General features: G+C 41.8%; 1 protein-coding gene across 1 annotated transcript; it reads right to left on the bottom strand.

The window, feature by feature from the left end:
* Positions 1-5,360: 5,360 nt before the first annotated feature.
* On the bottom strand, positions 5,361-10,950 carry wnt8b (wingless-type MMTV integration site family, member 8b). The gene is made up of 6 exons (XM_083988099.1): positions 10,319-10,950; positions 9,639-9,672; positions 8,677-8,815; positions 8,063-8,188; positions 7,829-7,971; positions 5,361-6,643 (listed from the first exon to the last, which is right to left on the bottom strand). The coding sequence occupies exons 1-6, from the start codon at positions 10,387-10,389 to the stop codon at positions 6,074-6,076; spliced, it is 1,083 nt and encodes a 360-aa protein (XP_083844225.1). The 5' UTR covers positions 10,390-10,950; the 3' UTR covers positions 5,361-6,073.
* Between the last annotated feature and the right edge of the window lie 2,244 nt (positions 10,951-13,194).

Here is a 13,194-nt window from a genome sequence, read left to right as displayed (position 1 = left end):
CTCAGCTATAAATTCTACATTATTAATGTAGAATTGTATGTATTCATATTGACCTATGACCTATTGATGATGCATGACAATGCATGATAAATCATTACACATCTCTCATCTCTCCACTGTTTGAAAATACTCAGGTAGCTTTTGATTTTTAAATAGTGTCTATATAAGTTATATATGTTGACCTCTGGACAAATCAATCATTGCAGAGACTGATGATGCTTATTTGAAGTTCTCTGATGCTAGTTTAATTAACACGATTGTGTCAATATGGGGTTTCATTGTAAGACATGTCTCCCCTGACTGATGTGAAGATCTAAAGCTATTGAAAACACACACACACACACACACACACACACACACACACACACACACACACACACAAATGCAATGACCAGCAGCGGTGAGACTCAAACACACAAAACTGCATCTCACCAGTTTGCCTTGTCACTGGGAGCCAGCCAGCCCTGATGATGTCTTTCAAATGACTCTTTTAGTAAATTAAGTATTGGTGGGGAAATACCAATGAAATACGTATACAATTTGTACTATTTATCTTATTATTTTAAAGTCAGAATTACTGAATGAACCAAAAAATATAAACATTACAGTTTGAATAGGGGATTTGGCTGCATTTAAAAATGTCTATGTCTAAGAAAATAAAAGCATACAACATTTCAGTCAACAACAAATTAAAAGCTGAAAGACTAGCACAAACAGGTGAAAAACCAACTGTCACAAGTTGCTCCCTGGGTTTGAAATTAAGTTTTATTAGGTATAGGTGCAGCACTTTACTTATCTCCATCTTGCTGTTTGTGGGTCAGTGACAGATAAGGGTTGGCACGATGAGCAATTCAGAAATATTACTTTAAAAAGTTGTTTTAAAAGCATGCATCCGACTTGTTAAAATTTACATTTTGTATTCATGTTGGTTTTATGTCATTTGGAATGGCATTTGCACCATTTTAAAACAAAAATATGACTGAATGCCCTTGAAAATGTGAAATGGTGTAATCACAAAAGAATGATAAACATTAAATATTTTATCCACCTACAGTGGATTTAATTGTATAAATATACTGTGTTTAAAAAATACCGCTTTTTTTCTAAATAGTGTGCAACAAATTATGTATAATTTGTCAAGAAACATAGTGTTGCAAAAGGGAATTACATTTACCGGTATTCCACATTTGAGTCCAGGTTCATTTTCCTGGATATTGTCAGATTTTTATGAAAAAATACCAGTTACACCACTTGACACCAAGTCATTGGCCCTTATATAGTCCAGTTCCACTTCGGTACATTTTAGAGGGAAATACTCTGTTTTACTCACATAACCAGTTCTGCTACATTTATTTCACTGCTCTAGTGACAGATTCAGATCCAGTTGTCACACCAAGAGTTATGCAAAATATTTCATTTTTATAGTTTATAAAGTATAGTAATGCATTGTAATATTTATATAACTAAATATATAATAATAATAATACAACTAATATATAATTACACAAAAGAACCACATCTAGCTTCAGAAGTACTGCTTAGGCATGTTGCACAATAATATGATAACTGATATAACACCAACCAGGGTTTGTACTGTAGTTACCTCCACCTTCTTGGTTTTCCTCTCTATGACAAGATATGGCAATGAAAGACTGAACAAACACTTTTGAAACCCTGAGCCAATATTTAACCATGGTCATCATAGTCACGGCATTACTTTATTGACCAGTGGGCGATCACTCTTCATCAGATAGCAGATAGGTGCACACTGTACCTTGCACAGTGGTCTGATCAGCTGATGGAGCCTCGGCCAGTTTCATCAATGTTATTGAACTAGGGTGGGGTACATCAACCACTTGACTTCACTGTGACACAAGCTACAAAGAGCCATAATGATTGTGGCTCAGAGGAAGAAAGGAATTCCCCAAAATAAATGTTGGTGTACCCAGAGCAGAATAAAATCAGTGTAGTGATTCTGGGTATCCTTCCAGACCCATCTGGGGTTTGAGGAGCCAGGGATCAGTAGTCAACCTGAACCCTTCTGCCTCAACCATTGCCTCTTATATTCCTAAAATCTTTGTAAAAGCTGTTAAATCTTGTATGTTTTCTCCCAAGATTTCCACTCCAGGGACTGCTTTGGGTTCCCTGCTGAGTTCCCATGCTCTGTGTTTCCTGTGTAGATCAGTGGGCTGAGTTGATCTGAGCTGATCCCCCTGATGATCCTCTCCTCCCCATTCTTTGGAGATACCCACAGACAGGACATTGGCCACCCTGGTGAGCTCCAAGAAGCCTAGTATCTCAACCTGCTGATAGCAGCAAAAAAAAAAAAAAAAAAGACGCACAAACACACACACCACTGTCATCTTCTCCCCAACAGATGGACTGCTGTCAAAACAAAGACTCTCATGAGGAGCTAATGTTATGATGAAACACTTCCCTGATGAGCGCAAGCATCTAAATCCTCGAGCGTGTAGCTGATGCAATGATTACTAACAAGTCAACAGCCACAGATTTCACTCACTTCTGTTCGACACTTAAAGAGCACGTGGTGGATGCACCGCATCTCTGCACTCGTCTGTGCTGGCTTTCTCACTCATTCATACTGACCCTCGCCCCTCCAGGTGTTGTAGGTCCAGAGCCCTTAAGCCATAAATCCTATTAGTCAAGGATTCTCTGAAGCATTACAAGTCATTTTCCCGTCTTTCAGTGATTCACTATCACTCACTGCCTGAGAGAAATCAGCCACCTTTCGTTAAATCAGTATTGTGATTGGTTAGTTTGTCTCTATGTCTGAAAAGTTCAGTCAAAATGTTACAAATAGCGCTCCAAACCAACTTATTAGAATGTGGCATCATTAATCTAACAAAGAGAACAACCCTACAAACCAAACTATCAGAATAACATTACACATCAACTAATCAGAACATGACGATCAACAGAGCTACAAACGAACTGATCATAATAAAGCTATAGATCAACCAATTAGAAAAAGAGAACATACCAACTTATTGATCAGAATACAGCAACAAATCTGTCCATGTGTTGCATTCAGTAACACACAAACATTCATTTGGAGTCAAAGACAAACTGATTAGTTTTTGGTGACCAAAGGTCAAAGGTCACAGTCACCTCAGAAAAAACAATTTTAACCTTGTGAACGTAATATCTCTCAAACTCCTCAAAGAAATCCAGTCTAATTTGACACAAATATTCACTTGGACTTAAGGAGAAACTGATTAGATTTTGGTGGTCAAAGGTCAAGGTCGCAGTGACTGAATAAAATGTGTTTTAAGCCATAACCCAAGAATTCACACAGCAATTATAAAAAAAATTAAAAAATTAAAAATTCACATAAATGTTAAAGATTTCATAAGTTAAGTGGTTAGGGATATTTCTCTCTTACCATTATTATTATCATTTACAGCAGTGACGTACTGCATATAGTTTAAAAAGAACGCTGTTTAATCAAAACAAAAATTCACCTCTTACCAAAACTGAAAAAACAAATCTCTTTCAATACTGCCACTATTGAATTGTATAATGCATGTTCATATTTCTAGCAGCAATCTCTGGTGTTTCTGCAGGTGTTCAAACTTCTTATATAAGCTACATGAAAGAAAGCATGCTCACTCTTCCTCTGTGGTGTCGCCTCTCTCCCCGTCACCTCGGGCTCATGTGTTGGTGCAAATTGGATGTGGCAGAGCCAGCCCGAGAGACGGAAGTTCAGACCCCTCGGTCAGAGGCCGTGTCACTCTCTGGGTGGGGGGAAATTGCATGTCTGAGTCATGATCAACATTAGGTGCTGTTTCACACGCTGTCATACCTTGTGCACCATTCAGTTCATCTCCTTCTTGAGGGAACAGAACTTTAAAAAGTGCCAGAGGCCGTTGTTTTTGCTATTTTTTCCATGTAAGTTTCCCATACATTGCTTAATTGCTGTGTCATCAGTTTGTGTGTTTATGTGTATGCATGTGGTAATCTGTGCATGTGGGTACAGGTAAGACATTTACTGCAGAGGGTGAATCCCTGTATAAAGCTGGACTCTCTTAACTAATCAAAGAAAAACTCAGTCGTTGCAGCCTGCACGTCAACTTTGTAGCAACTCTGTAAACTTAAATCCAAAATATTCTAATTCTACTTTGTACATTACATGTAAAATATTGTGAGCAAACATTTGTACGTGCTTGTGTTGTACTCCCAACCACAGTAAACTGCAGAACTTCCACAGAGCCGCAGGGCAAAAGTTTGGTATGCCGGTTCTTTTGTTGGGGAGAGGGTTTTGCTGCATGCCAGGCAGAGCAATCCAGCCGGCCCACAGGGGTCATCAGAGGAGGGAGGAGTTTTGATTATGATCATTATTTGGTAAATAAGATGTCAACAAGGTGTTTCCTTGACACTTTATTGAGTAAAAGGAGGAAGGTGCAGAAATGAACGCCCCCTTCTCAATAGGTCCTCTAATCTTCTCTTTCATGTCCCATCTCCTCTGAAGGGTTTCGGCTTCAGCTGCCATGTGCTAGTCTGCCTGGGCCTGGCACTTCTTACTTGCAGGTGGGGTGAGTATCCTGGCAAGCATGTGTTTATAAAACCCACTTGTTTGGGCACAATACTTGAACTAACTTCTTTTGAGCGAACAGTGTGAATCTGTGCAAAGCCTTTTCCCAAAGTCCTTTAGAAGGCGACAGCCCATTGAGAGTAGAGAAGAAGGGATTACCTTCCTCGACAGTGGTGCATTTCCGAGAGAGCTGATTAGCTCTGCATTCATTGTTAAATCGAGCAAAGGAAGGCCCTAGAGGAGTGAAAGGATCCAAATAGGTGGGCCCAGAAATAAAACAGCCGCAGGAAGCCCTGCACAGGCAACCCAAAGTTTTCCCAACATTTCTTTTCCCCACTCCTAAGGAGGTGCGGCGTGAAAAAGGAGATTAGCATACAAAATTAGAGGCGGGATGATTTTTAAGGGCAACTTGCCTCATGCCCTCCACCCCCACGGACCTACTCTGTCTGGACAAAGTTAATTAAACCAGTATTAAACAGTAAAGAAACTTCCAAGCGCTTGGGAGTTAGGGGGCTCTTTGAGGATTATCATGATGAGGGAGAGAACGGGAGGTATTTGTTGAGGCGAAATTGAGAAAGGCGCGATGGAAGGAAGAGTACGCTGGAAAGTTTTCTTATTCTTGATGCTTTGGCACGGAGTATCCTAACCCCCATGTGAACAATGAGGGGTGTAAGGTTGTGTTTACTGCAGGCCATTAGGTATTACTGTCACAAAGAGTATGTTAAAGAAGGATGAGCACTCTCTTCAGGCTGTGTGATATATAGGATTGAAGGATTTATTATTCTTTCATTACATTTTAATAGAAAACAAACCACAAAGGCGACTAACAATGAAGCAAAACTAGGAAATGCTGTGCAATAAATTAACAATGTACAGTACAAAGTGCTTAATTTTATATACAATTAAATACATAAAGAGGGCAGCAAAGGCCAGGGGGAGCCAGATACCAGATAACAGGAGAGCAAACCTTGCCTGAAAATGCAAAAATGTTTCCAAATGAATTCAAAGTTTGGCAGTGACACTTGAAATATACAAAGATTTGACAGTCATGGTGATACATGGAAATACAGACTATACTGACAGGGTCTTAAAAACCCCAATTATGGCATTGTTCAAAAGCCAAATCCTCCGTAATTTGAAAAGTAATTACTGTTTAATTGTTCCCCAAGTTTTTTTTGTGTGAGTGTAAAAAAAAAAAAAAAAAATCACGTTGTGGAAGAATTTTGTAGTCAAAGAAATTATCTTCAAATGTCTGGTGACTTTTCAAAATGCTGTAAAAAAAAAAAAAAAAAAAAAGTATAAAAATATATCTTAAATACATTTATACCAAAGGTACCCTTCTCATCTTCTCTATCATGTGGCTTTGTGCACATCCCACTGTCTTTAACTTTTAACACAAAACTTAAAATGAAAGTCATCTGAAGTAACTACAATGTGTCCAAAACACGCTATCTGAACATGCACAGTCTGGGCGTTGACGGGAGCTGCAGTGGTGCAGCAGGCGAGAGGCGATGGAGACGCTCAGTGCTTCTTCCTCAGTCTGAGGTTCTTCCTGCGGCTGCCGGCGCTCTCGTTCCTTCCCCTCTGGCCTCCTCTCTTCACGCAGAAGTACTTGGTCACTGTCTTTCGGCACTGCTCACACTTCACGGCGCAGCACCAGTGGAATTTACAGTTACAGCTCGACACCATCTCGGCTTTGCGCTCCTCCACGGCCAGCCCGCACTCCCCGCACAGCCTCTTGCAGCTCCGCTTCTCCCATTTGCTCAGGTTCTTGCCCTTCTTGAGGCACTCGCGGCCCTCTGTGCCAGGCAAGCCCAGGGTGCCGTTTTCCAGGCAGTAATCGGGGGAGTCTTCCAGGTGGACCAGCTCCTTGCGAGAGATGGAGCTGAAGGTCTCGGCGATGGCCCCGCGGCTGGCCGCACTGTTCCCCGCTCCTCGGAGGAGATCCACTTTCAAAGCCCTGTGGTACTTCTCCTTCAAGTAGTTCCCCACTTCCCTGAACTCTGGCAGCTGCAGCCAGCAGGTCTGAGTGGTGCAGCTTCCTGAGACGCCGTGGCACTTACACGTCTTCTGCATGGTCCCTTTCACAGCCTGGAGAGGTAAAAAGAGAGGATTCACTTAACTCCACAACAACATTAAAGAATATTATGTTTTGCTCCAAGTTCCATAGACGAACAAAGGGACGGAAGTTATGAATATACAAAGATACATATGTCTATAAATGAGCATAAGAGTGCATGTGTGTCTGTGTAAAAGACGGGATGTCCATTGTCTTCTGACTGATGTGTTGTCAAATTAACCGATTGTATTCTCAACGTTTTCCAAAAGGGATGAATACGGTGAAAGGACGAAGTGATAGCTTCAAGGTCCATTGCTGAGTTTCTTTGTCGCCCCCAGTGTTTCCTGACTTTACCCGACACAAAACAGCTGTCGGTTGAAAAGGAGCGTTTTCCTTTCGTGAGGAGGGGATGAACTCTGAGGCTGAATCAAAGTTTCACATCGAGTCCTATTGTCCCCCCAGAAGAAATAGGAGTATTTATTTAGCATGTTCATTATCAACATGTTTTCTAGTGTGAGAAGACCCAATGGAGAGTCCCATTGAGTGGGTAGAAATGAAAAAGGAGTTTTTCTCTCTTTCTGTCCCCATTTTTTTCTGTTACAATGATGCTCCAGGTGCCATGGGGATCCTAGGACCCAACAGGGGGGAGCAAAGGCACCGTAAACAAAGAGCACTTCAGCTGCACGCCTGTGGTCCCCTCAGACTCCCTCGGGGCCAAACAAAGACCAACATAAATGTGGGATCCTTATTGCAAGAATAAAACTAAACACTTATTTTAAAAAGCAGTATAATGCAGAATGCTGTGCTATGTCTGGCTCCCCAGGATCTCTAATTAAGCTTGCACCAGTGATCCTGAGATTCTTGAGTTGAGGTATTGTCATTAGGGGCATTCAGCACTGGTAAATAGGCCCTTCTGGTACACCGAACACACTGTTATTATTGGGGACGAGTGGCACCTCACTTATAGCAAAGTGAAAGGGATGCTTGGGTGGCACACTCAGTGTAATTCTGAGCAGGAAAAAATTATTCAAAAGGTGCTTTACACTGTGCAATCAGTTGGAGGGCCGGGAGAGATTCCCAAAATTTCAACCAAACGCCACCCAGTATCAAAACTCCATGGTTCAATACAAGGCATTAACATGTCATAATTGCCCAACAAAGGGGCTTATCTCTCACTGCCAAGTTGACAGAGCGAATTACGAGCACCTATACTGTACCTTTCGTCCGGCCTCGTTATTATGGAGATTCATGGCTGCTCGTGCATCCTGCCCGGTCTCCAAGGCATCGACAAACTGTTTGGAGATGGCCTCTCCAAAGCCGACATTGTCACTGCAGCCGCCCCAGAGCCAACCGTGACCCCCTGGGTGAAAGTCAAAGGGAGAAGAAGCAGGTGTTATTTCACTGCTACTCAAAAAGTACACTTTATATACAGATCTCTGCACATCTCATACCTCGTTGTCCGTTCCTGCTGTCATCACAGCCGCAGTTATCAAAGTCTCCGAGACTGCAGTTCCTGGTTAAAGTGTACATGACTCCAGCGGAACTGATGGCGTGGACGAACGCTGTCTCCCGATTTGCTGTCAAAGGAGAGACTTATTAACTAAAATTTTAGACAGAATACTGCAGATCTCCTCCCCTCATGAAGTTTGATTAGCAACACTGATCAGCTGGTAAAACCAAACTTCTGCAAAGGCGTCTACACATTTTAATCCTTGTTTTGTGAATCTCAGTCTATTTTTTCATTAGCTGCAAATAGAGGCAGTGATTTGGGGGATGTTGTGAAATGGATTAGTGTGTTTGCTTTGCCTCTAGCAACCAAGGCCACTGTAACTATCCCAGAGGGTGACGAATGTTTTAACTAAAGTAAACATCTCCATTTCACAAAGGAAAGGAAAGCTCCCCCATCCCCCCACAGAGATATCACAGACTGTGAAACAAACAGAAGTGCACGGTTACAAAACACTTTTCGAAACACGTTTGGAAATCAAGCAGCGACTGCAGACTGCAGTTTCCAGTGTTAAAGCTGATGGTCTCTGGGGGGGGGGGTATTGGAGTCTGGACTCACCGCTGCGCAGGCTGCTGTGTGTGGACAGCTGCAGAGCTCTCTCGGGGCAGTTCCAGCGGTCCCATGCAAACTGGTATTTGCACTCCTCTATGCCACTCTGAGCTCCTGCTGCCACGCTGCTGGAGTAGATCAGGTACGCCTGCAGCAGCACCAGAGACAGGGCAAATATCAAACTTAGGTCCATCACGCTATAAGAAGATGAGATGGTTCTGAAACATCTGGCATCATTTTATACCCAAATAAATCCAGCTAAGGAAATGAGAGTTAGCAGGTTTACCTGCTCAGACCTGACTCTGGGGGCCATGAAATATTTTATTCTTTTTATCATTATATCCTTGACCAAGACAAAAAGATCACACTGAAATGTTCAAAGTGGATAAAATATATGAACAAGTCTGTCAGTGTTTTGGAGATTGAGGTGAAACTAATTATCAGTGTCGTGAACTGATTCAAAACGTGCTCTAACGTCGTTATGCTTTTTCAAAGTGGAGTGAATGCAATGAATCGCAGAGCTCCGTCCTTGGCTTTCACCCACTGCTCTGCTGCTTGTTCAGACTGTGTGAACAATAATATAACTAATATGTCTCAAGTGGTCTTTGGGGAGATGGAGTACCACCTCTTTCACAGGGGTCTCGCTCACTAATGATGACCACCCACTACAGCAATGCCTGCCCTCTCCTCTTAACACATTCAAGTCGCAGATACACAGAGCCTCTGAATAAGGTCAAGTGTACGGAGGGGGAAAGAAAATCACAAAGGGCCAAGAATATCACTGATATATCATTAGTGCCATTGTTGCATACAACAGGTACCAGAGCTTGGCCATACACTTGAGTTAACATGTCACAAGGACTGAGCAGGCCTGCAGCGAAGAAAAAAAAAACACAGAGAAAGCATGTTTTCTCTGCCGGGCTCTTTTGGGAAAAGGACGGGGAGACAAGATCAAAAGAAAGTTGGCTTACCTTGGGTCCAGTCATCAAGAAATTATTCACTGACCTGGAAAAGGAGACAGCTTATTCACTCAGGGAAGCTCAGTGTCCTCCACAAATTCCTCTGCTAATATCTCTCATTAGTGCACTTTGTAACATGTTGTACCATGACACCAGTGGACATCCCAACCTTAGTGAACAAAACTGCTGAATTTGTTTTTAAAAAAAAAAAAAAGGTTCTAGAAATGTAAAAGCTGAAGTCCACTGTGGACAATTGAATTAATTGTTGTTATTAACTCTTTATAAATGAGAACTCTGGGTTGACAGGTTGTGAATAATGTAGTTGTAACGCAATCACAAATGTTTGTAGTCCGTTTATAAATGCTTGTTTTCTAATAACTTCCCAACACTGCTGCTTTAAATGTTAATTAGTTCGTAATAAATTGTTTTAAGGCATCCAGCCTTAAAACAGGTTAGTAATAAATTAATGTTGGTCTAAATTGTCTGCACCTATTTTCTAGAAATAACAACTTCTAACCAAGGTTTTACCAACCTGGCAACCCAAACATTGTTCTTACTAATGGCTACAAGTGATCTGATAAACATTTGTAAGTTAGTTAGAGATTTTATAGGCTGTCTTGGTAAGTGGTCTAATTGATGAAACAATCCAACTGCATTTTTTAAAGAAGGTTTTTAGAATAAAAGAAACTTACCAACAGCAGCAGGACCTCATGTGAGCCAGGAGAATGAAAATGTAGTAGAAAACCTCCAAATGCATGAACATCCTGACAGGTGAGGAGGGGATGACGGTAACTGTGAGCCCGTCCAAAGCCTGCAGACACTCTGGAGATGGAGAGGAAACTGAGCTAGCAGAGCATCAAACTTCACCAGGGGCTTCCAGGATTCAAGGAGGGGGCTCTGAAATGGAGCTGCTCTCGTCCCAACAAGAGATTATCTGCTTAATTAAAGATTTTCCCCCTTCTTACTCTCTTGGCCAATCAGGAGTATTGCACCAAGGAGAGACTGAAATGATCAAAAGGGCACCCTGGGCCTTCAGGGCCGGGCAACGGTAGGTTCCCTGCCTCCATTCAAGAGCAGAGGAAGATCTGTTTAATCCTATAGGGAAAGTGTAACACTGATCCCTTGAATATCTGGTCAGAGAGGGGGAAAAGTTTATTTAAGATATCGTGCAGATGATTGTCGAGGATTACTAGAGGATCGTCATCTAGTTTGATTGAACTACGACGAAAAATTAGGCCCTTACTGTTTGTTGTCGAGAGTAGGAAGTAATTCACGGTTTAAAAGTATGATTGAATCAGTGTTTATCATCTTGAAACACAGGGACTGCCACTCACTCAGACGTTAGACGACCAGGCTATAGGCTAATAAACTCCAGAGTTACATATGAGTATTTCATTACAAATGGGGTCAAACTGCATTTCCAAAAAAGCGATTTAAACAGCGCCAATTTAAGAGCAACGTATTTGCTCAAAATAATCAAGTGCGCACGGATACGCGACCGTTTCTCACCAATATCTTTAGGTATCGTCACTGCACAGATAGCCTACTGGGTAGTGATGTTTTGGTTATTTCATCACATTTGCAAGTAAGAAAATGACACAGACTAATTTTCAAAGGTCTTTGACGCACCACATCCCAAGTCAATGAGCTGTCCTAAAGTCAGCTGCAGGATCTGATTCATTTGTGGATTTTACTTGTGATTTATCAAAATGTTCGATTTTCTAATTTTCCTGCAACATTTTATTTATCCAAAATTGACCCTAAAATGACTTTAATTTGCTTTAATTTGCACGTGAGGAATTAAAATCCCCTGTCAAGGAAATAAAAGGTGGATTGGCCCTGTAGCTATTGCTCAGATGACATTTGCATCACTAATCCAGACGGTCCCTACCTAACGCTGGATGAAGGGTTATTCCCCAAGTAACCCCGTCTGACCCGTAGGTCCCTTTCCTTTGGCACTGGCAGCCCTTTAGCAATCTTCTTGTGTGCAAATTAGGATTAGAGAAAAAAGTGATTTGGAGAAAGAAGATGGGGGAGGAGGAGGAGAGAAGGAGGGTGGCTTTCTGAGGGATGTTTTTGGATTAAGATTTAAAGAGGAATGACAAGTATAAGATAAAGACAAAACCTGATCCATTCTGTTGTTAGATCTTTATTTAATACCGGACATCCCTGACAAGAAGGGCTTTGTGTAATGATACAAATTTGGACAAAGTGTGATGTGTATGTAAGAAATAAAATGAAAAATATTTAGGCTACACTAGTATGAAATAATTTCAGTGTCATATGTTATGATCAACTGCCCAGCAGCAGCAGCAGCAGATGCATCAATACAATCTATAACAAGCCCTTGTTGCACAACTTTGCAAGAGCCAGAGCTAAAACTGTGTGAGTGAGCACAGTCAAGTGTCTGAGCTGGACCCGGCAGTGTGACCACACTGAGGTGTTACATGCGTGAAGAGGATGGCCTGACAGTCAGCAGCCAATAGACAGAGGGCTGATGTCACTGTCGGGGGCCACAGAGATCAGCACTGGTGGGACCACTTACAGTACATTTGGACCGGGACTCAGACTGGTGGCTGCTCTCTGCTCTGTAGCAGTCTGCACAGGTTTTCTGCCAAAAAGCACCAACTGCAACAAACAGAACAAACATTTACCACTTTCACACAGAACAAAAGGGCAATGCACTGTTATTGGCAGCTGTTGGTTGGTTAGTTTGCCATCACGTGTTTCTCCAGCAGAGGGAGCCAGTGCACATAGTTGGCATTAGGGTTCAAAGATGTATTGATAGCAAATACTAAAGAAGTCTCTTTATAGGAGATTATCTGTCATGCTCGCCCGCCTCCGAAAATATCAGGCTAGGACTGTGGGAGGGGGCAGAAGTCTGCAGACTGAGGACCAGTGTGACCACCCTGCTGCTCCCATCAGGACATACAAATACAACCACTCTGATAACAAGATGATTCAAGATCCTGTTTCAAGATTTCAGTCTGCAGAAGTGGACACTTGAAGCTGCAAGCCTTCTAGTGTATTCGAAGATATTTCAAATATGTACGGCATTGTTTGATGGGCAGGTGAGACAAGTAAGCAAAGCATGAAGGGCAGAGGCAGATCACAATCAGGATAGGCATGTAGACAAGGAGGCTGTCAATTAACAAGTACAAGATGTCCGAAAAGGAATGAGAGATGCTGGGGTGGCTACGGCTCCTTGACGTCAAAGGGAAGATGAAGATAATAACCCCCAGATTCTTAACCCCCGTTGCACCAGCCCATCAGGCCTCAATACACAATGCATGTTGTAGAAAATGTAGCCCTGATATGTAGCAAATATAGTAAATATCTAAATTATATCTGAGTCTGCAGCACTATTGGAACATGTATAAAATAATACACAATGGAAACAGCTCAGATGTTGTCATATAATTTCTGAATATACTGTACATCGCAATGTATTTTTGTCAACACAGGTTTCTTTATAGCATAGTTTATATGAAATAATTATTATTATTATCATCATCAGTAGTGGTTGTTATTGTAGGATCTTAAAAGCCACCGATGAAGAACATAACAG

This window comes from Trachurus trachurus (genome assembly GCF_905171665.1).
Source record: "Trachurus trachurus genome assembly, chromosome: 15".
Taxonomy (NCBI): Eukaryota; Metazoa; Chordata; class Actinopteri; order Carangiformes; family Carangidae; genus Trachurus; species Trachurus trachurus.
Note: the sequence above shows the minus strand (reverse complement) of the source record. Positions and strands in the feature narration are given on the sequence as shown.

Coding starts and splice junctions, on each gene's coding strand:
- wnt8b (XM_083988099.1), bottom strand. CDS start 10,389: ATGTTCATGCATTTGGAGGTTTTCTACTACATTTTCATTCTCCTGGCT. Junction 7,972..8,062: donor CAGCAGGAACGGACAACGAG/GTATGAGATGTG, acceptor ACTTTCACCCAG/GGGGTCACGGTTGGCTCTGG. Junction 6,644..7,828: donor ATAACGAGGCCGGACGAAAG/GTACAGTATAGG, acceptor TTACCTCTCCAG/GCTGTGAAAGGGACCATGCA.